Below are 23,065 nucleotides of genomic sequence, written 5' to 3' on the forward strand. Positions count from 1 at the left end.
CATTATTATAATTACCGTAATTATGTATGTTCCTCTAATTACCCTGAAGGAGACAGGAGGCTTGGGTTGGTGGGGGCTGGGGAAGGCAGGACTTGGAGCACAGGTCAGAGCGAGGTGGACCAGGGTTCTCCTTCCTGGACCAGAAGCTCCACCCTGTGCTCTTGCACCCTGAGGGCCCCAGTGCGGGGTGGGTGGGGGGTGGGTGCTACCCAAGGCTCAGGCAGGCCTAACAGGGTACTGGATCACCTGCACACTTTGATTTGGGGAGCTCATAAAGGGTCATTTGGGAGTGCCAGCTGGGACCTTTCTGTGGCCCAGTGCCCCCCATCCACCTCCCCTACTGCAGTAAAGGGGGAGCCTGGGCTCCAGTGACTCACTCAGGGAACCAGGCGTTCCTCTCACCCCTCGGGGTCTTAGCTTAACATAAGGGCCCCGTGAGCTTGGCTGACTCAGATTTGAGCCACATGTTCCAGTGGCCAGGGTGGCTCCTAGGGACTGTCGTGTTAGAGCCAGCAGTAAGCCTGTGGGCAGCCCTTGGGTGAGGAATCTGGGACAGGAGAGGTTACATTCCTGGCGCAGGGTTGGAAGCTAGTGTGTTCCGGTTTAGCCCTTCTCTCTAGGGCCCTCCCCCAAACCTGCACAGGCTCCACCCCTCGTTCCCCTGGTACAGCTGCCCTTCTAGAAAACCTCAGTAAGTGGAGAAACTTCCTCCTCTGCTGGAGGGTTTCCTTTTTTTGACAGAGAGGGGTTGGGGGATGGAGCAGAAGGGGAAGAGAGGGAATCTCTAGCAGGTTCCTTGCCCAGCAAAGATCTCACAACCCTGAGATCGTGCCCAGAGACAAAAACAAGAGTCAGGCTTATCCCACTGAGCCATCCAGGTGCCCCTGCCCTGGGGGTTTTCACACTGAAGCCTGCATCTGAATCCCCTGGAGTGCTTGATAAATGCAGATTGCAGATCACTGGGCCCTCCCCAGAGTTTCTGATTCTGTAGGTCTGGGACAGGGCTGAGAATTTATATCTGGTCACCCCTGCTGCTGCTGCTGGTCCAGGGACCACACCTGGAGAACCACTCTTCCATCCTATGGGGACAAGAGATTTGACACCTGCTTGCTCACAGAGCTCTTCCCCAGGGAGGAGAACTCTGCCCCAACTCCAGGGCGGCCCTGTCTCTTGGGAGCTCTGTGTAACCCTCTAAGGACCCGGGGTGGAGTGGGGACCAGGGAGCTATATGTAGGTCAATGTTGTGATTTTATTTTATTTTTTATTTTTTTTAAGATTTTATTAATTTATTCATGAGAGACCGAGAGAGAGAGGCAGAGACACAGGCAGAGGGAGAAGCAGGCTCCATGCAGGGAGCCCCATGTGGGACTCAATCCTGGGACCCCGGGATCACACCCTGGGCCGAAGGCAGACACCCAATCGCTGAGCCACCCAGGGATCCCAATGTTGTGGTTTTAATTTGTTTGTTTCCTCTGGGAGGACGACAAGAGGGGAAAAGAGGGCCTGGCAGATGTTTATTGGCTTCCGTTTTTTTCAAGGAGAGATTTAAGAATCTTTCGATCTTAAAATCTTTTTTTTTCTTTTTTTTTTTTAATTTTTTTTTTCTTAGAATCTTTCAAGGAAAGATTTAAGAAGTTAAAACTGTAGAGCTATGGAAGGAGGAAAAGTCGTCTTGCAGAAAAAGTTCCCAGACCACTTGTGGCAGCCCTTTGCTCTGAAGTCCGTTATCTGTAATAATAGGAACATAAAAATATTCTGATCTCAGCATGTGGTACTAGCGCCTTTTGGATCAATGGCTATAAAGCGCATTGACCTTACTGAGCTGAAAGGAGAGCTTATTGGGGCAATAGGGCATCTGCTTGTGTGTCTTTTCCTTCTGCGTGAAGCCATAAGCTCCCCAACCCGGAGCATCCCTGCTCTCTGATATCCGTTAGTCCTTCACCAGCTTGGAAGAACCAGGGACAAGCCGGAAAATGGAACAAAGCTGCTGACATTGAAAAAACAAAACAGAACAGAACAAAGAGGGCCATTCTGTCTTCTGGAGCGGGGCGGGGCGTCACAGAGGAGCGCAGATGTGGAAGGCCACAAAGTGGCCCCCAAGCTCCCTACCGCGCCAGCCGTGGGTCACCAGGAGCCGTGTCTCATCGGCTCGTTGCTGGGCTGCCGCTGGGACGCTCCCGCCCGTTCCCAGTGGCATCGCATCTTCCTTCCAGACCTGGGGGAGCGACCCAAGCCCACAGACGGGGACTGGCGCACGCACGGCCTTCCAGCCACGCGTGCTTGTGGGTTTGGCCTACGGAACCTCTGAGCTGCAGGCTCAGCGCAGGCTTGGAGGGCCGAGCTTGGGGTTCCCAGGCCACGTCCCTGGGTCTGGCGGGGACCCTTTGTCTAGGCTGGTTGGCAGCACCTTCCTGGTACCAGGCCGCGTACCTGGGCTCCTTGTTGGAAAGCCAAGGACAGGACTGCCATCGTCCTTCCCTCTGTGCCATTGGAAGGAAGTCACTTCCTTCCAGGAAGGCCCTCGCAGCCCCAGCCATGGGAGGGAGCCTGTCCCTCCACCTGGCAGGACGGCCGGGCAGGGGTGGGGGGCTGCGTGAGCCCACAGAACAGGCCCCCCTCTCCTCCTGCCACATGTCCAGGCTCTTCAGAGGCAGGATTGGTCCCTGCGTGTCATTTCAAAGTCCTATTGTTCTGCTTTCACGCAGGCTCCGGACGCCGGGAACTGTTGCTAGGTCCACAACAAACCCTTTCTCTTGGGAGGCATTTAGAAATCCCATAGTGGGAACAAAAGGTCAGGTAGCGACAGAGGAGCTTTTCCGTTAAACGTCCTATCCTGCAATCTGAAAAAGAACTTAGAATCCAAGGTGTTACGTTTTAAGGGAATCGTCAAGGAAGCAAAATGGGTTCCCCTGCTTGTTTCCTCATCCCCAGATGAGCCGGGGTCTCGGTTAAGACCAGATCGGGCCTGCCCCGGATGCAGGGACATCAGGGCCTCGGTCCTCCTGCTGCTTGCTGGCCTCCTCCTACTCCAGAGTTAGGATCAGGATGTGTACCCCCTTGGCTTCGGCCCCCAGGAGGCCAGATTCACAACCCTGGCCCTCCCCCAGGTGTCCGGAACCACCCAAAAGATGGAGGTGGACCTGGAGCAGCACCTGGCTCGGCTCAGTGAGATCTTTGCAGCACGGGGTGATTATATCCAGACGCTGAAGTTCGTGCAGCAGATGGCCGGCAACATCATGGTCCAGCTCTCAGGGCTGCCCGTGTGGAGGGAGGTCACCACGGAGCTGACCGAGCTGGCCGACCAGACTGGCTACGTGGAGTACTACAGGTGAGAGGCCAGCGGGAGGGGCACCGGGGGCTCCAGCGGCCTCCCTCGTCCCAGCCTGCATCTGGGGGCCCAGGCAGGTTGGTGCTACTGCCAGAAGGCCTTCGTGAGCCGTTACTGAGGTCAGAGGAGTGTGCGTGCCGAGTAGTGGACAGCCTCCTGCAGGCAGGCCCCAGAGACCCAGAAAGGGGTAAAGGAGCGGTAACGTGCCAAGATCGGGCCCTAGGGGCTGAAGCTGGCCTCCAGGGACTCCTCCGAGACCAGCATCCTCTGTGGCTGGTGCTGGGTGAGATGCCAGTGGTCTATAGGTTCCTCGCCTGCCAGGGGGGTTTGTGGGGCAGGATTTCCCTGTGCCTACAGACCACAGGGGTGCAGGGGGCCAGGGGGACGCTGGCCTCTCCGCCTGCATAGAGCTTCCCCGGTGGCAGCTTCTTAGCAAACCCAGAGGTGCCCCAGCTTCACTTCTGTAGAACCTAAGGGATGGGAGGCTGAGGGGCACTACCATTGCCATACTCAGATACACAAACTCGGACCTCCGTAACCTTTGGAGTCCGTGTACGTCTCCCCTGCCTCCCCAGACACCATCCTGGGTGAAGGCGCTGGACACGGGTCCACTGACTGGAGACCCGCTGCCGCCCTCCGTGTGCAGGATCCTAGTGGAGATCTGGGGTGAGCCAAGGAAGGACGAGGCAGTCTTGGCTTTGGGTGGCTCCTGGCCTAAGGGGGCTCTACACTGGTGAAGTGCACATCTGTGCACCGCCAGGGCCCAGTGCCTTGCAGGGTGGGAGGCTCTGGGGAGGGATGGATAAATGAGTCCTGCAGAACAAGTATCAGCTCTTTGGATCTACCCCCTACCCCCTAAATGTCTTAGTTTCCTATCAAGCCATTAGCAAATGTCAGAGGCTTCACCAGCCCCGTTGCACGATTTACTCTGGTTTTCTGGATTCATTTCTCTTTTATGAGAAAACCCCACCCCAGGCTGACTAATAAGGTCACAGAGGAAACGCTTCTGGTTGGACACACACACACACACACACACACACACACACACGCCCCAAACCATGTCCAGGGCTCCTCCTCCCCAACCCTCCCCCCAGGATAAAGCCAGACCTTTGGCAAGGGAAGCCCATGAAGTCAGCCCCCAGCTCTGGCTGGCGCTTCCCGCTCCCCACTCATCTCTGCAGCCCCTGCATCCCCAGGGTGTCACATCCAGCTTCTCACTAGGTTTTGTGGGGATTTTTTTGTTTTCCTTTCTCACATTCAAAACTGCCTTTCTCCCAAGCAACGGAAACTCCTGACACTCCTGACTCGGGACTGGCCGTGACCCGTGACCTGAAACAGTGGCATCTGATTAGCCCTGTGACATGAAGGCCATTCGTTTCCGAGCATTGGGAACCTCACTTGTGGGGGAGGGGTGCGGGGCAGGTGGAGAGTGGGTGCCCGCTTTGACCCTGCCTTTCTCTGCAAGTGGGCCTGCAGCGAGGCCGTGTACATCTGAGTGCGTCGGACGTCGGACGCTGACAAAGATGAAATCGGTCAGAGTTTGCATGTCAAAAGGGACTTATTTTTTTTTATTTTTTATTTATTTATTTATTTTATTTTATTTTTTATTTTAAAAAGGGACTTATTTTTAAGATGATTTCATTAAAAATGAGAGGAAGGGTGGTGGCCGTGCATCTCAGCTGTTTCAGCATGGGTCACCGAGGGGGTCCCCTCTGAGCCCCCGTCCGCAGCTCCCCCATTCAGGCCGAGGCAGACAAGGCCTGGTCTGAGGACACCAGCACCGGTGGCTCCTGAAAACAGATGGTGTCGTGTCCCCTCCTCCATCTGCTGTTTGCCGGCTCCTCTCCCCGGGCTGTCCTGGAACAGAAGCCTTATTCCTCGAGCTAGCCAGCCTTCTGGGCTCCCCTGAACAGACTCCCCATCTTTGCTTTCCAGATGGTTCTAGAGCGGAGCCCTCCAGCTAAGCTAATATTTTTTACCACTTTGATTACAAAGACTAAGTATCAGAGGCAATAAAAAGCCAAGCCTCTCCGAGAGGCTCATAACGGGTGTGACCGAGGCGTCCTCGGAGGCCAGATCCAGGAGAGCTTTGGGAGTAAGGGCCTCGCGCAGCTCCTGCCGGAGCCAAGTTCTTGGTTAGAAACACATCTCGGATCACTGCTGGGCTCCTCTGGGAAAACACATCCGCCTCGCAGAGCTGTTTCCAGGAACTCCTTACAACACGAGGTGTGGATGCAGAGAAAACGCATTGAAACACGATCTCGAAGAGTGAGTTAGAGGCACTCCTAACCTGATTTCCTGCCCGTGGGCGCAGCAGGGAGAGGGGTAATGAGAAACCTCTAGGTTTGAAATGTGAAACCAGGGATTTGAGAGGTGCCTGGTGGCTGCAAAATGGGATCCTGAGGTCCCTTCCTGCCCTGACTCTGATTCTAGGAAAACTGGCTCCGTGATGGCGGGAGGACCCTGCACATCCCCCCACACCCCCTGCTCCAGTCCTGGGAGCCCCTGCATGCAGCAGGCCTGCCCCTCTCTGGGCAAGGAGTCAGGGGTCTTGATTAGCACCCTTTCTTGGCACTCAGCCTCCACTCATAAAGGCCGGAAGAACCTGGCTTGGCTGCCAGGTGGCCTCAGCGTGCTCCCCTCCCTCTGGGAGCCTCGGACTTCCAGCTCCACCCTGCTCCCACCCACAACACTCCAGACTCCTCTCCCTCCCCCTGCTGTTAATGGAGCAGCAAACCATTACTGGAGAGGAGGGCTCCATGGGTTTATTTGGCAGTTGCATCCAGAGAAATAATAAGGGTCCAAAGACTTCCCTCTTTGGGGGTCCCTTCGGTTTGCCCCCCCCCACCCCACAGTGTGGGGCTGTTAGATGAGGCTGGTGCTCAGTTCTGAGGAACCCCTGGGGATCCTCTGCAGAAGAGAAAGGAGCTCCAGGGCTTTCCAGGGCTTTGCTTGGGCTCGGTTCAACGCCTTTGGATTTAGGCACTCTGGATTCCCCAGCCCGCGCTTTCGAGGACAGGAAAGCAGGGACTTGGAGATCCCTCGATGGCGTGCCTTATCAACCCTTTGGACTTAGTGAGCAAGTAGCCTTCTACCCAGCAGTAGAGGTTTGGAAACTGAGTCCCAAGGGAGGGAGGCAGCTCGTCGGGGTCTGCCAGCGGGTGTGTGACTGCCTTTCCCTGTCCACGCAGCCCTGGGGGTGGGAGGCCCGAGGCGTGAAGGGTACCCCGGGATGCCCTGGCCTGAGCTCTCTGGTGGTCAGGGAAGGATCTCCCCCGCCACCCCCGCATCCAGGCACCCCGGATGGCGCTAAGCCCCATGCCTGACACAAATGTTGGTGAAAGGAATGTACAGGCCCTAAGTGGTGAGTCCAGGCAGCTGGAGGGAAAGACGGGAGGCCTCGGGGAGGCCAGGCTGAGCCTTCGTCACAGAAGCAGGCATCTTAGGGCCTTTCTGAGATCTGCGGACATAAATGTCAGGCCTGATCTGACGCCGGTGAGAGTTCTCGAGGCAACAGGAACCAGGCTCCAAAGAAGTGCCTGCTGGGAGGCTGCAGAGAGACCACATAGACCTGCCCTGCCTGGCGCGCGCAGCCACTACCACATGCGGCACTGGGATTTAAATTACTCAAAAGCAGCTAAGATTAGAAATTAAGTCTCTGTTGCACAAACCATATCTCCATTCTCCAGATCCACCTGTGGGCCGGGACAGAGGCAGTGGGCAGTGCAGCGATCTAGGACATGCCCGTCACTGCAGAGTGCTAGCTGACAGTACTGGTTTAGATCCTCGGTGTGACCCCTTTGTCCAGGCAGATGGGGGGCGCAGCCTCATCTCCTCTGCTCGGCTGCTGGCTCGGAGCAGTTTGTCCTAACGAAGGGTTAAGCGGGCCTGGGGGCTTCTGTGCAGGCTTCCCCGCTGGGCACCAGGTGGGGTGACACCTCCCCCTGACTGTCACTCCCCATCCACCCAGATGGCTTTCCTACCTCCTGCTCTTCATCCTGGACCTGGTCATCTGCCTTATTGCCTGCCTGGGACTGGCCAGGCGCTCCAGGTGTCTCTTGGCCTCGTGAGTACCCCTGCCTGCGGGGCCGGGGAGGCGGGCAAGCATATGGGGTGATGGTGTCCCCATCATAGAGAGACGGGGGCCTGGCCAGGCTTGGAGGGTGGTGGGGGCAGCAGCCTGAAGCCACCATCTGACGCCTCCTTGGCCCCCAGCCGAGGGAGACGGCAGCCATTGACTTACCATCTGGTCACCAAGCAAGGACTGGGCTTGCCTCCATGTGTCCCCACCGTCCCCGAGGCCTGACCACTGAGCAGCTGAAGGAATGTGGCCCAAGCATTAGAGCCTTCAGGATCGCTAATCAACACTTCCCCATAGCTTGTGCCCTCCGGGCTGTTTCTCTTTGGCCTAGGAACCTATGCTCCAGGCACTGGGCTCTATGCCTCTTGCCCAGCAGGCTGCTATTAGGGGCCACTGCAAGAGTCTCAGGGGCCAGGGGAGGACAGGATGGTGTCTCGGAGGAAGGGCACTGGAGGTTGGTGGGGTGACAGCCATCTGGCGTTCCCGCCTGCCAGCCTGTGCCTGGATCCCACTGGCTATGCCTCTCTCGTAGGATGCTGTGCTGTGGGGTGCTGGGCCTGTTCCTCAGCTGGACGTCTCTGGCCGCTGACAGCGCTGCAGCAGTGGTGAGTGGGGGTGGGGGTAGGGGGATGGTCTGACCAGGACCGTCTCTCTGGTGGCAAGTTGTTGTGTCCCGTCCAGAGCCCCCAGGGCAGGGCCAGCTTCCGGTCTCTGCCCTAACCTAGAATCTCGGAACTGATGGGGCTTGGATCACCCCCACCAGCCCCCTTGCCCTTCCTATGGGGACAGAGGCCCAGAGAAAGGAAGAGGCTTACCCAAGATCATGAGGTATTGGGGGCAAAGCCAAGCTAAGACGTCTGATCCCTGACTCCTTTCCCGCCCCATTGGCCCATTCCCAGCCGCTGCTTGTAAGGCCAAGCTCGGATGGCCAGGTGACCTCTCTGGGTGTGAAGAACGAACCGGGTCTGATGGGGAGGGGCAGGGTCTAACCAGAGAAGCTTCAGAAGCACGCTCTTTGGCCAGCTTCCCTGGGCACTGGGAATGTTGGAATGTGGCATTTAGCTTGCCTTCCGTCCCGTCGCCTTGGGCTCACACACACGGCCTGAGACACAATGGTGTGTATTTCTGGATGTGGTGCCTGAGGGTGTTTTTAAAAAAAAAAAAAAAAAAAACCCAAGCCGGGGGAAGCTTCCTATGTGGGTATGTTTGGTCTTCCCTGCACCAGACACTCAGGTTAAACTGTCCACGCGTCATTCATTCAGCTGACTCTCTGGCCCTGTGGTGTTCTGTGGTGCCAGGTGCCCAAGGATCCAGGTGCCCAGCAGGACACCCTGACATAGTCTGAGCCTGCAGGAGAAAGACGTGTACGCAGATCACTGTGACATGTGAGAATGGATACCATGGAGGTGCATGCTGCGTGTGTGTGAGTGAGGGGATGGCCAGGATTTACCAGGGGGTTTCAGGGAACCCCTGCCTCAGGGAGAACTAGACAGGCATGAGCCTACATCCCAAGGGCTGGAGCCCCTCCAGATGCAGGGAAGGGCAGGAGGGGAGGCCCCAGGTCACGCCAGAGCATCCTGTCGTGGTCAGGAGCTGCGCGGGTCCATAGTCCAGGGAGCAGCTGCTGGCTAGAGCAACACGCACAGCTGCCTGACCGACAGCCTCCCTTCTGGGGACAAGTGTGAACACAGGGAAGCTTGCACAAGGCAAGCTTTCTGGGGGGGCTCTCCTGCGCCTTGGGCAGCTCTGCCTTCTGGAAGAGGTGGAGGCTTCCAGCTTGCTGCCTTGAGCTGCCCGTTGGGAGACAGCTCCCGCCCAGCGGGGCCTTCTCCCTCTCCCCTGGCTCCAGTGTTCAGGGAGACCAGGGGCGATTTCATCTCCCAGCTGGGCGCCCCAGGGCTGCCAGCGCTGGCCTGGCGACGAAGGCCATTTCCCTAATTGTTGAGTCAGGCCTGTGTGAGAGTGTTGTGAGGGAGCTGAATGCGCCTTTGAGAGGGCCGCGGACCGTGCTGCATCCTAATGGGGAGCGGGGTGAGGACGAGCGGGGCGGGAGGCCGCCGGCACAGGCTGCTGTGGGAGCTTTTGTGTGGTCCTGCTGGCCCTGCCCTGGGAGGCCTGCTCTCTCCAGAGCTGTGGGGCCTGAGCACAGAGGAGCACAGCCGCTGAGCCCCTCCCTCCCCATTCCTTCCCTGTCCCCTCCAGGAAGGAGCTGTGCCCCTGAGTATCTGCTCCCGGTGGGAGCTTGGGGAGCTGAGCTCTGGGCTTTGGCCCCCCAAGTCGTGTTGTGCTGCCCACCCCCTTAACCACCCCGACGTGGGGAGGGGCTGAGGGCTGAGAGGGGAGAAAGCACCAGGGAAGAAGGAAGGGGGCCACGGGGGCTGGGGGCAGGGGGGAGGGGTCATCCAGGCACACGGGGCACCTGAGCAGAGTGTTCCCCACAAATCCAGCCACTGAGGGGGAGGCCAGACCCACTTCACTGAGTCCCGCTAGGCAGGTAGGAGGATGGCCTCTGGAACCTCCTGCCTGTTCCACATACCCTGCCCCCCGGCCGCCCGCCGCCCCAGTGGGGGCCCCCAGGAAAATCCTGATGCTCCCCAGACCTCAGTTTCCTCAAGTGTGAAATGAGGAGATGGGGAGAAGGGTAGCTCTTGCCTTCAAGGATTGTTGATGGATGAGGTGGGTCAGTTAACCCCCGGGAGGCGTATGGGAGATGTTCAATAAGCAGGAACCTCGTTGGTTTGCTTGCCACACATCTAGGTTGTTATGTGAGGGGCGCAGGGGACCCCTGCAGACGGTCACCTCTGCTCTCCGGAGCCGGCTCAGCTGGGCTGGACACTGGGCTTCTCTGCCTGTGCTCAGTGCCCCTGCCTCTTCCCTGGTCCCCACTGTGAGTAGTGCACACAGGGGCCTATCTCTACACTGACAGCAAAGTTGTATCCTCACTGAAGGGTCTGGAAGGCAGACCTGCCTGAGTGGGGTGGGAGGCCACATCCCCAGGGGAGCCTCTCTGACAGGGGCCTCTTGTTGCTCTTTGGACCCCAAACTTTGGGGGCCGTGACCCAGGCCAGGCTGGCAGCCTCTCTTCCCCCACTCAGGTCTGACTCCCCGCTCTTTGCCACTCCAGCCACAGGGGTAAGGGTGCATCCCCGGGCCTGCTGGTACAGTGGCTCTGATCTGTAGTGATAAGTCAATCTCATGGATGTAGGTGAGTGATTTGCATGTGGAGCAATTCTCCCCGGGTCCTGAGCACATGGTTGGGTGTGAGCGCAGGTGTATGTGTGTGCGTGCTTGTGCAGACGTGGCTCTGTGAGAGCTCTGCATCTAAAGCGGCACTTTATTCCCCAACCCACCCCCTACACACACACCCTTTCCAGACCATAAGTACCCTGATACAGCTTGCCCTGTATCTCATGCCTGGACCAGCACGTGGCACCTAGTAGGTGCTAAATGTGTATTTATCCGCTCAGTGGATGAGTGCGTGAAGCTCGAGCCTGGAAGCCTGAGGCAGCAGCTTCTGAAGGAGGCACCCGCAGTGGAGGGCTGTGGGGAGGGGGGGTTCCTCTGCTTGGGGAGCATGTGCTAGAGCAGGGCACGTGTTCTAGGAACAGGTTGGAGGACCAGAGCTTCCCCTGGCTGCTCTGAAAGATGGGGAGGGGCTCCTTTACCTGGTGTCCCACTGCACCCCCAGGCCTGGCTCAGGGGATGGCATTCCTGCTGCCACCAATCCCAGGGCAGACTCCAGCTCCCTCATGGCCCTTAGCAGTCACCTCTCCAGGCCATGCTGTGGGGCCCGGGCCCTCCAGCTCATCACTGCCAGAGCCTGGAGCCTACGTCCCCTAACCCCCAGCCCCCAGTCTTCCCAATCCCCCATCTTATCCTGAGCAGAACCCATACCTAAAGGCCCAGAGATGGATTCAATGCCAACATAACTCTTTAGGAAGAGAGTCTGGGGCAAGAAGGGGGGATGCTTCATAAATCGACACCCTGAAAGCATGTGGAGCTTGATAACAACAAGACCGAAAACACAACCGAGATGAACGAGGCCCGTGGTGCAGTAACTCCCCCACACGCGTTGTACAATGTGCACGTGTCCCTGAGGTCTGTCCCAGAAGCATCGTTCAGACACAGAGTAAGAGCTAACACTGCAGAGTGCGAGCTCTCCGACACTCGCCTTCCTGGGTGTTTTACTTAGATTAATTCACAGGGAGGGTAGCGTTTTTCTCTCCATGTTATAAGTGAGGCCGAGCTAGGAAGGGGCAGAGCCAGGACTCGAGCCCAAGGAGGACAGAGCGGGGGTCCAAGCCGTGGGGCCTGAGGGCGCCAGCTCCCCGCCGGGGGCTGGTGTCAGAACTTTCTTCCACCGCTCCCCGTCTCTCCTTGGCTCAGGGCACCAGTGACTTCTGCTCGGCTCCCGACACCTTCATCCTGAATGTCACAGAGGGCCAGATCCGCACAGGTAATGAACCCTCGGAGCCTCTGCTGTCAGAGCCGCTCCGGGTACTTAGACCAGGTCCGCGGCCGGCCACACCTTTCAGCCCTGTGGTCCCCCCTCCGTCCCCCAACCCCCACACCTTAGGTCCGGGGGGGGGGGGGATCTCTGGGCCATTTGTTAGAAGCGCCTCCTTGGGGAGTTTGGGGACTGGCTTGGCCACTGAGGAGGGTGAGGGCCCGGTCGCTTGAGCACTCCCGCCCGACACCGATAGCTTTGCCTTGCAGAGGTGACCCGCTACTACCTATACTGCAGTCAGAGCGGAAGCAGCCCCTTCCAGCAGGTACGCCCACCCAGCCTGGTCATCACCCTGCCCACAGCCTCCTCTGCACCCCAGGTCCCAGCACCGACCAGTGAGCTGGGGGGTGGCTGGGTGCTTTTTCCTTCCTTATGAGGCTGACGCTGCTAGTCTGAGGACCACACTTTGAAGACTGTGCTGCTGTCAACCTGAGGGATGAGGGGAAAGGCAGGAATCAGGGAGGGCTGCCGGGGAACAGCTTCTGGGAAGCGGAGCCTCACAGCAGGGCTGTGGTGTCTCCCGGCCAGGCACTGACCGCCTTCCAGCGCTCGCTCACCACCATGCAGATCCAGGTGGCCGGCCTGCTGCAGTTTGCTGTGCCCCTCTTCCCCACAGCAGAGGTAAGGCGGCTGCCTCCCACAGCATCTGTGCTGGAAGAGGGGGAGCCTCAGCTGGACCCTGACCACCCTCCCCACCCCACCCCACCCCTCCCGAGCTCCAGGGCTCCGCAGAGCCAGGCTGTGGAGAGCGCTCCCTGGCCTCTTTGCACACGCTGCTGCCTGGGGTTGTGTCCGCAAGCCCGCCCCCACCGCTCACTGTCTGCCTATCGGCCTCTCTGCGTGTTTGCCTCCTCCTGCTTCAGAAAGACCTGCTCGGGATCCAGCTCCTGTTGAACTCATCGGAGTCCAACCTTCACCAGCTGACAGCCATGCTGGATTGCCGAGGGTTACACAAGGTGCTTGGGTGGCCCTGGGTGGCAGGCGGGTGGGGGCACCCGGGCACACCACATTTTCCCAGACAGAAGCCAGGAGATGCTAGGAGAGTGGTTGCCTGGGCTCCTTGCACAAGGCCCTGGCATGGCACAGAAGCCAAACAGTAGGAAGGCAGAAGAGGTGTCTGGCTTCTTGTTTCTCTGAAGTAGCTAAGATGAGGAGAGTCAATGAAAGGTACCAAGGGATGGGGGTAGGATTCACTCTAGAACACTGGGGGACCCCAACATACATGAAGGAGGCTATTCTCCAGTTGTCCAGACTCCCAGCCATCTGGTCAACCTGTCCATCTCCCTGGCTGCATGTGGACATCCCCTGCTCATTGCCAGGTCATTTCTCCAAGAGTTCGGAATACCAGAGAGCCTCTAATGCGGGGAATAATCTGGGTGTATGTGAGCCCCCCACCCCACCCCAAGCAGTAAGCCAGTGCTTGTGGACGCTTATCACATCCCATACAGATTTAGCATGAAGGGTCATATAATGATCACAGCTGCCATTTGTTGAGTACTTGATTCGGTGCTCACCTTGTTCTGGGCGGTTTGTATCCTTAGTTGTCACAGTTAATATCGTGAAATACATGTTATTTCGTGGGCAGTTTTATAGATAAGGAAACTGTATGCATGTGTGGATGGATGGATAGATACGTACATACAGAGCTATAGATCTATAAAGTAGCTCACTGAAGGTTCCAGAGCCATCAAGTCAAGGGTTTGGGTTTGGACCCTGCCATTCTGACTTGAGAGCGGAGAACATGTGTGTATCCTCTCCCCCTCTGCACCTCCCACATCCAGTCCCTCAGCAAATCCTAGCATCTAGACTCACAGGCGTATCTTGAATCCGTCCACTTTTCTCTCCCCACTTCCGCCACAATCCAAGCACCACCCTGCTCCCCTGGGTGACAGCCGTGGCCTCCTGACGGCCTCCACCTTCTCTTGCCCCCTTGCCTCCCATGACCTTTCATACACGGCGGTCTTTGTAAAAGTGAGTTGGGTCACATCCCTTCCCTCACATCCCGTCACCTTCTGATCAAATGCAAGCTGCTCACGTGCCTACAAGGCCTCGTGGGAACTGGCGCCACTCCATCCTGTCTCTTGCTGGCCTTTTTTCTTTTCTGAACATGTCATGCTTGTCTCCTTCCCTCATCTGCTCAAGGCACAGTCCACTCCTTGCCTTGCTGGCCTTAGATTAAATGTCGCCTGTCTTCTGGCTCGCCTGCCCCGCAGCTGTGTCTGTCATACCCAGAGCTGACCCTTGTGCACAGTAGGTGGTCAGCACGTGCTTAAGAAGTGAACCCAAGAAGCCCCTGCTGTTGGGTTCCAGAGTATGGACCTTTAATGGCTGGACAAAAGGCTTGGGATGGGGAAAGGTAGGAGATGCCAGGCCCAGGCCTGGGGACAGGGGGTGTCGGAGACAAGCTCAGATCCCAGGCTCTGCCCCCACCTGCCTTCCAGCTGCATGTCCTTCTCCTGCAGGACTACCTGGACGCCCTTGCTGGCATCTGCTATGATGGCATTGAGGGCTTGCTCTACCTTGGCCTCTTCTCTCTCCTGGCTGCCCTGGCCTTCTCCACCATGATCTGTGCGGGGCCTCGGGCCTGGAAGCACTTAACCACCAGGTAGGCTGCCTGGGGGCTTCCCCGGGGGAGCATGCAGGAAGCTCTGCTCTGGGACTTAGCCTGGAACTGATAATCTGGGACGAATGATGGCAGCAGGGGACCCAGGTATTCAGCCCGAACGGGCTGGCTGGATTTCTGCAGAAGCTTCTGGAAGAGTCCAGACAGACTCCAAAAGGAGATTCCAAGGAGCCAGGGCAGGAGCAGAGCTGAGAATGGTGACGGTGTGTCATTCCACAACCTGGTGTCCCCCTGCTTGTCCGCTTTTCCATGCAGGACTTTGTGGTGTGAGATAATGAGGGCTCTGGGTGCTGGAGGGGCAAGAAGGATAGGTGGTAGCACTGTTAGCGGGGCACCTACATTCTCATTGAGGAGGTAGAGGTGAGATGGTATTTCTGTGCCTCTGGGTAGATCAGACAAAAGGAAGCAGGGCAGGGAGGGTCAGTGTGACGGGGTCAGCAGGGGGCGCTTCCTGGAGGAGGGGACGTGAAGTTGGGAACTGGCGGAGTGATCTGTGTGAGGCAGGGCAGAGGACCGTGTTTTCCAGGCACCTGAAAGGGACACGTGTGGCCAGAGAGAGTCCTGGGAGCAAAGATTGGGAAGCAGACCAGGATCCCGCTGCCTCCAAGCCTCAGCCCTCACGGCCGGCTGTGTCCTGTGTGTTGTTCTAGGAACAGAGACTATGACGACATCGACAGTGACGACCCTTTCAACCCCCAGGCCCGACGCATCGCCGCTCACAACCCACCTCGGGGGCAGCTTCGCAGCTTCTGCAGCTACAGCAGCGGCCTGGGCAGCCAGACCAGTTTGCAGCCCCCGGCTCAGACCATCTCCAACGCCCCGGTCTCGGAGTACATGTACGGCAGGGGCTCCCCGGGCATCCCCTTGTACCTGCCCCCACACGTCGGGGCTGGGGCAGGGCCACCCCGCCTAGCCCCCCGGGAGCTAGCTCTGAGGACAGCACCTCTGCCAGACGAGGAACCCCCTGTAGATGCCAGGCCTTCCAGCATAGACACTCAGGGCAAATCGCAGGCCCCAGAAGCTGTATTTCTCCAGGCCGTGCTGCTCCTGGCCCCTGGCACCCCGTCACCCCGTCCGCTGCTTCCCTCCTGGGCCTCCCCAAGTGCTTTCCCAGATATTCCTGCCCGCACCTCCTCCCTGGCACATCTCCCTCCCCCAGCTCGCACCAGCTCATACCTGCACCCCCATGGGCCCCTCCTGTAGCAACCCGAGGACCCCGGTCCCCACACACCACGCCTCCCCGTCCTGAGCTCTCCTCTCGGCCCCGCAGGAACCAGGCCATGCTCTTCGGCGGGAACCCACGCTACGAGAACGTGCCGCTCATCGGAAGAGGCTCCCCTCCTCCCACGGTAACCTGGGCTCTCAGGGCAAAATCACACCTATGGCCCTTGTGGGAGAAATGATTAAAGATGAGCCCTCCTGCCCACCCGTTGAATCTCCTCTGCAAAGGTAGACAAAAATGAAACAGGTTTGTTGTTGGACGAGGCTGCCGTGCACATCCCAGACGATCCACTAAGGTCGTGGCAGACAGGAAGCTCGCCTCGTAGCAAGGCAGGCTCACCCCAGTGCATGCCTGTCCCCAAGCAAGACTCCACAGCACCTTTGTCGCTCCAGTCCATCGTAAGCATCTGCCGGTTAGGTTAGGGTGGCCCTCAGTGTCACTAGTTGCCACAGAGATGGGGACAGTCCTCCGTGATGCTTACCTTCCAATGAGATGGCTCCCAGGCCCTGAAGAAAATGTTCCCGGATCGTAAAGCTGGCAAGAGCCTGGTTTAGCCTATAAGAAGGTTTATATACATCTCAGAGGGACAGAGAAATCATTTGCAGTGATAAGTTTGCTGAAGGAAATAATCTAAAGAAAGAGTGCATCCTGTTTGCTCGAGGGAAATGGTTCGGCTTTGGGTCGCCTTTAACCCCTTGACCCCCTGGGCTGTGGGGTGGCAGCTGGGACACCACCCTTCCTCCAGCCAGGGAACAGAGATGCCGGGCCGGGGCAGGAGCCGGTGGCAGGAGCGGGTGGAGTTGCCGAGAAAAGGCTTTGTCCTCTCCCAGAGGACATTGTTGCACGTGGAGACAGGAGACCGTGCAGTTCAAGGACACGGACTCCGGTACCAAATGCCTGGGTTCACACCCAGCTCGTTGCTTATGACCCCTGTGACCTTGGACAAGCATGTCGCCTCTGTGTGCCTCAGTTTCCCCACTGTAGAAGGGGGATGGTAACAGCACACACCTCACTGTGGGGGGAATTTCGATCACTGTGTGTGTGTGTGTGTGTGTGTGTGTGTGATGCCGTAGATGCTCTAAATGGGAGCTGTTTGTTTTACACCCTCTTCCCACCCCACCTTCTCCACAAGCTAAGGCATTTATAAGATGTGGGGGTGGGAGGGGAGCAGAGAGCAAGTCCAGGAGTCTGCGATGGGGAGAGGTTCGCAGCAGAGTTCTCAGCATCTGTTGGGGAGGCGCCCCTGCCTCCGCCTGGCCGGACACGAGGCACGTGAATTCAGGGGGTTTGGAAGGGGCCGTCCAGCTGCTGAGCTAGAAGCGCTGGGGACTGCAGGACGTGCCCGGGCCCTGAGAACCAGGATCCTCGCATCCAGTGAGTCAGCCCCAAACACAGATGGTGCTCCCGGGAAAGAGGTGGAGACCTAATCAGTGTCTCACAAGCACCTGTCTGACCTGCAGAGGGGAGGCTCTTGGGATAAGTGCTTTGGGGCCTGGAGGGAGGAGCTGACCCTCCTGGTCTGTGGAATCTGAGGAGGTCCGGTGCAGCAGGTGGCATGTGAGCCACCTCTGAGCAGGGTTTTCACCCCAGGGCTGTTTGGCCCCCAGGTGACACTTGGCCTGTCCGTAGGCATTTTTGATTGTCACAATTGGAGGGGCAGGTGCTATGAGCACCTAGCAGGTAGAGGCCAGGGATGCTGCTCAGCATCCTTCCACACACACCACATCCTGACCACACAGATCCAGCCCCACTTGTCCCCAGTGCCATGGTTGAGAGACCCCACCTTGACCAGTCCCCCTTCTTTCCCACCATCACCCCATCTTGCTGGGTTTTGCCCAGAGCACCTCCCCTGCTCTCCTTAGCCGCACAGCCCCAGACCCAGGCCCAGCTCTTGAGTCCCGGGGTCCTCAGGAAGGGACAGTGGGATGGTCAGAGCCAACATTTTAAATTCCCACCCTGGCTTTCTCTACCCAGATGCCTCCTGGGTTCCTTCTCCTGCTACCAGCTGCTGCAGGCCCAGGAATGCAGATTAATTTTAATAATAATCTGAGCGAAACATAATTAGGGGGAAATCTGCTGCTGTGCATGAAGAATCACTCAGTACACTGGGATGCCAAATAAAAATGGTTTTTGGATTACCTTCTGTTTTGAAAGATCCAGGCCACTCTCCCTGCCATTAGCAGAGATAATCAAGAGCTAACCTTATTTGCAAGGCTCAAGGACAGAGTCCCTCTCCTCCCCAGAGTTCAGACCTGCTCAGGAACTCTCACTGCTTCAGAGTTGGCTGCCCTGCCCCACCCAGCTCTACTTGCCCCAGGGAGGAACCCTCCCCACCATCACCTGCCATGCAAGGGGTGCAGAGGCATCGGCAGGTGGTGCTGACCACAACCCCTAGCATGAGGGTGTGGATGTTCACCCCCATAGATGGCACAGCTGGCTCTCCCTGCCCTCCCACTGCACCTGCTCTGAACACTCCTCAGTACTCGGCAACTGGCACATTTCATGTTTGGATGGTTCCCTCCCTCTGCCAGCCGCATCTCTGGCACAGACGGGGATTTCACTACGGGGGTGATAGCAAGCAAGGCAGTCGGAATGTACAGCCTGTCCCATTGGCTGGAAATGCGCCCCCCCCCCCCAGCTCTCCCTTCGAGAAATCCCTCGTGTCCTCTCAGGCACCATGTCCTAGACTTGGCGGGCAAAAGTGACCCAGGCAATTATTAAGAATATCAGTACCGGGACTCTAGGCTCGCTGAAGCGGACGATCCGGGGCGGCACCTGGGAAGTTCTAAGTGTATCAAGCAGCCAGTGATCCTCATCATCTGGGAAGTTTGGGGAATAGTACTTCAAGGAGATGCTCACACATGGGTGTGTGTCAGAATCATCTGAGGACTTATTGCAACACGGGCTCCTGGTCCCCAGGAAATCTGGGGTGGAGCATTTCCAACGTGTTCTGAAGGTCTGGGAAGCCCCCGGGGAGAACGTCAGTCTGATACAGGCTTCCTCACCCTCCACGCTATTGATGGGCCGGGTCATTCTAGGGGACGGGGATGCCCTGGGCACTGCAGGATGTTTAGCTACCTCCCTGGCCACTACCTGTCTGATATTGGTGGCTCCCCTGCTCCCTAGCCACCAGTTGGGATAACCAAAAATGCCTTCAGACATTGCCAGATGTCCCTGGGGGCAAAATCACCCCTGGTTGTGAACCTTTGGGTTGCAGAGCCCCAGCACCCACCTCCAAGCCCTCGATAGCTGGAGCATGTGTTCCTCCTCTGGTGTCAATGGCCTGGACCTGGACCCCCCAAAACTTGCCTCTGGCCAGGAGACACTCGAGTCCTGCTGAACCCTGCTATTCCACGTCAGCAGACCAGCAGCATCTGGCGCTCGTTCAAAATGCAGAATCAGGTCCTGGGATGTGAACTGTGGGCACGTGGGAAGCCCCATCTCTGCCCAGAGCCGTAGCTAGACTGCGGTCAGAACTTACCTTGCGTTAGGTCACTGCTTCTCCAACTCGGCTGCATTTGGAAGAGCTTTAAAAAAAAAATGCTGGTGGCACCTTAAGATGTTGAAGTTCATGCGGTGTGGGTTTGGCCTCAATAAAAAAAATATTGGTGGGCATGGCCTGGGCATCAGGATTTTTTTAGGCTCCCAGGTGTTTGTAATGCACAGCCGAGTTTGAGAACCGCCGTGCAAGGGGCGTCACCTGTTTGCTAGCATCCCGTCCTTGCCCTGCAACTGCTGAGGGCACTCAGGTCCCTTTTGCGGAGGAGGCACCTGAGGCTGGCAGAGGGTGGAGAGCCCGAGCCAAGGTCCTGGGATGAGGAAGATGTGTCACTGGGTCACTGGGATTTGAATGTGGGTCTCTGAATCCGTGGACCCATCCCCTCAGCCTACTCGCTAGGCAGGCTCCCCAGTGCACTGGGGCACTTGACATGGTCCTGGGTGCTGGTGGTGGGCCCCGGAGTGGACGTGGCTGCCATAGCGGAGGGAGGGTGGCTGGCCTGTGGGCGTCTTGCACTTGAGGCTGGGAGCCAGGTGTCCGGGTGGCTCAGGACTGGAGGCATGGCCAGCAACGAAGCCTTGGCCAAGCCACTCTAGTGCTCCCACAACGCCTATGATAGAGACCCACCCTGCCCCCAGTCCCCAGGGAGCTCCCGCACCCTCACTAGCCCAGGGTCTGGTGCAGGGTCCTGTGCGGCCACCCCTGACCGGACCCCTTCCTTCTCTTGCACAGTATTCCCCCAGCATGAGGGCCACCTACCTGTCCGTGGCGGACGAGCACCTGAGACACTACGGCAATGAGTTTCCAGCCTAACACCCTGTCTGCAGAGGTGCCTGCCTCCCCGAGCCGGTTTGGTTTTGAATGAAGGCCAACGCGAGCTGCGTTTCTTTAATAGAAACCAAAGGCATCTGGAGACTGGGCGCCGGCCCACAGGATTGTCAGGCTCTCGGGCTGCGGAGGAGCGTCAGCGATGCGGGGGTATCGACCTGAGCTCAGCCGAGATTCCCAACCGAAAGCCCAGGCAGACAGAAGACCCGTGACTCAGGCCAGCCTCTCCCTCTTCGCCCTCCTGTCCACGCCAGAAATGCCCCCAGGTGCTTGGCCAAGCTGAAGCTGGGAGCCTGGTTCCGCTCACCCCTACATCCTCTCCCTCACCAGATGGGAGCTGGCATCGAAGAGGGCCAGGTCGGGCATCACCTGAGAGATGTAGGTCCTCCTGGATCTTATTGCCGGGCCTCTGGCTCCCGCAAACCTGGCTCGCGGGTCCAGGTGGCCATTGTCTCCGAGTCCCCTCTCTCCTCCCGGCTGCACGGCTGGTGGGCAGCGTTTCCCTGCAGGTAAAGGTGGACGGGCTGATCAGGAGATTAAGGCAGGTGATGTCTCTGATACAATGGGACACTGTCCAAATCGATCCCCGGAGCCAGACGGACCCTCCCTGGACCACAGAGGGAAGGTGCTGGGGAGCTGTGCGGTGGGTGGCCCCAGGGCCGGGGACCATGGCTGCATCCCTGGAAGGCTTCCACAGTGAGACCCTGTGGGGATGTGGGCAACAGCTGCCACCTTCTACCCCTCTCCCACCACCCTCCACCACCTCTCCATTCCAGAATCAATGCTGTGAGTTTGTTCACTACAGATAGGGACAGTCTCAGGTATTAATAGACACTTTGAAAGCGACACTAACTCTCCCTCCCCCCACCCAGTGTTTTGAATATTTTGATTATCCAAAGAATTGAAACTCCTAGTGCATCCAGTTTTTACAATAGATGTAGGGCTCATTCCTTACCCCTGGGTTGTATGCCATTGCTTTGCAGATTTTGCTGGCATCAGCCAGTTCTTTATGGATCTGAAGGAAGGGAAGATTTATAAACAAAGTAGAGACCATGAGACATACTGTCCCGAGCTGCTGCTTGGTGGGGATGTGGGTTCATCACGTTCAAGGAGGGAGGCCCTTTAGGACAGAAAAGCTTAGAGGGACAACTGCACGCACTCTCCTGTCCTGGGGGCTGCCCAAGTGAATGTCCCCTCCCTTATGTCTTCAGGCAAGTTTGTCTTAAAGGTTTTAGCAAAGTGGGATGGTGATGTGTGTTGCCCTGAGATGGGCCTCTTCTTCCCTAATCCCATTCCATCCCGTTGTCCTGGGCCCCCTGAGCTCCACTTGCTCCGTGAGAAGTAGCTTATTGGCCAGGAGGAAATGACCCACCATCCTGCCTGCTGAGGATCCAGGGTTAGGGTCTCTGGTGCTTCTAATCTCCTGGCAACTTGGAGTGCACAGCACGGAAGCCCACGCAGCCTTGCACACCCAAAACCAGGGACACGGGATGACCTGGCTGGGAACGAGGGCTCCATTTCCATTTTCAAAGAGCCACTTTCCCATCAGGACACTGACAGCAGAGCAGCTCTTGGTGCCCAGCCACACCTCTACGACAGAAGAGGGCCATAAGGCAGCCTGGACTCTTGCCTCACCTGCGTTAACCTGTATGTACCGTGTACCATAAACGTATCTGTGTATGGCCACGTCGCACGCAGATAGGAACTCTGCGACGTCGAGATGTTGCTTCTTAACATTTTGTTGTTGGCGACTGTAGAGTTGTTTTGAATGCGTATAAACTAAACTAGAATCCTTTGGGTAGTTCCTGAAGGAGCCAGGTGGGCACACCTCTGCTTGATGCATGTGCGCCCTCACCTGGGGAGAAATAAACCACTTGTACTAAAATGTGCGCTCTCGTCTGACTTCCTCCGCAGCAGGAAATAACGAGAGTGCCGCAAGCTCCCTGCAGGCTGGGTTATGGGAGGGAGGGCTTCTCTGCAGATTGGACTGATTGCAGTGCAAAAACTAAAAGACAGGACTTGGAGCAAGCGGCCAAGCCCAGGTGTCCAACCCAGAGCCCAAGCCGGGCACCTCTGTCCAATTTTATGGGGTTGGGGCAGTGGTCACATCCCCCAGGTGAGATGTGAGGTTGCTGCAAGCTCACCCAGCTTTCCCGTGGGTCTTTCTTTGCTGCACTCTGTGCCAAAGTTGTGTCTCCATGGGGGTGTCTCTGGGCAGGGGCACCTGAGATGCTCTGTACCCTTCGCACAGGGCGGACACCAACTCTGTGCCTGTGGCCCTACACCCTGTTTACTCTTCTGCACAGCAGCCTAGGCTCCCAGAATCAACTGCATTTCAAGGAACTTCCTGAAGGGAGCAGCTTAGACATCCTTTGGAGCACTTGAGACGTGATACAACAGGTTCTGTACAGCAGAACATGCCAGCCTCAGAACTGCTCATCCCTCAAAGCTGAGCGTCAGAACTAGGGCGTTTCTGAAGTAGGAATGTTTCCCCCACCCCATCTAGCAGGACAGGTGCCTTTCTCTCTCGGCTCAGGACACCAAGAGCAATGGGGAAAAGGCTTGGAGCAATGGAGAAACCAATCTGATTTGTTTTGTTTTGTTTTGTTTTGTTTTTTAAAGATTTTATTTATTTATTCACAGAGAGAGAGACAGGCAGAGGGAGAAGCAGGCTCCATGCAGGGAGCCTGACGTGGGACTTGATCCCGGGTCTCTAGGATCACACCCTGGGCCAAAGGCAGGCGTTAAACCACTGAGCCACCCAGGGATCGCCCTGATTTTTTTTTTTTTAAGATTTATTTATTTTAGAGGGGAGAAGAAAACAGAGAATCTCAAGTAGACTCCCTGATCAGCACAGAGCCTGACGTGAGGCTCAATCTTAGGACCTGAGCCAAAATCAATAGATAGACACTCAACCTGCTGAGACACCCAGGTGCCACTCCCCCACCGCCTCCCCGCCCCCCCCCCCCGCCCACCC

At 57.5% G+C, this 23,065-nt stretch overlaps 1 protein-coding gene across 1 annotated transcript in view; it reads left to right on the forward strand.

Moving 5' to 3' along the window:
• The window catches only part of TTYH2 (tweety family member 2), a 36,548-nt gene extending 14,575 nt beyond the window's left edge, over positions 1–21,973 (forward strand). The window contains exons 4-14 of the mRNA XM_072781432.1: positions 3,108–3,328; positions 7,299–7,394; positions 7,942–8,014; positions 11,796–11,865; positions 12,126–12,181; positions 12,445–12,537; positions 12,780–12,872; positions 14,379–14,521; positions 15,190–15,375; positions 15,810–15,888; positions 19,993–21,973. Coding sequence (XP_072637533.1) covers positions 3,108–3,328; positions 7,299–7,394; positions 7,942–8,014; positions 11,796–11,865; positions 12,126–12,181; positions 12,445–12,537; positions 12,780–12,872; positions 14,379–14,521; positions 15,190–15,375; positions 15,810–15,888; positions 19,993–20,073 — 1,191 coding nt within the window. The 3' untranslated portion in view covers positions 20,074–21,973. The remainder of the gene's footprint in view (positions 1–3,107; positions 3,329–7,298; positions 7,395–7,941; positions 8,015–11,795; positions 11,866–12,125; positions 12,182–12,444; positions 12,538–12,779; positions 12,873–14,378; positions 14,522–15,189; positions 15,376–15,809; positions 15,889–19,992) is intronic.
• The last annotated feature ends 1,092 nt before the right edge of the window (positions 21,974–23,065 follow it).

The sequence above is a fragment of the Canis lupus genome, chromosome 16, assembly GCF_048164855.1.
Source record: "Canis lupus baileyi chromosome 16, mCanLup2.hap1, whole genome shotgun sequence".
In the NCBI taxonomy this organism is placed as follows: domain Eukaryota; kingdom Metazoa; phylum Chordata; class Mammalia; order Carnivora; family Canidae; genus Canis; species Canis lupus.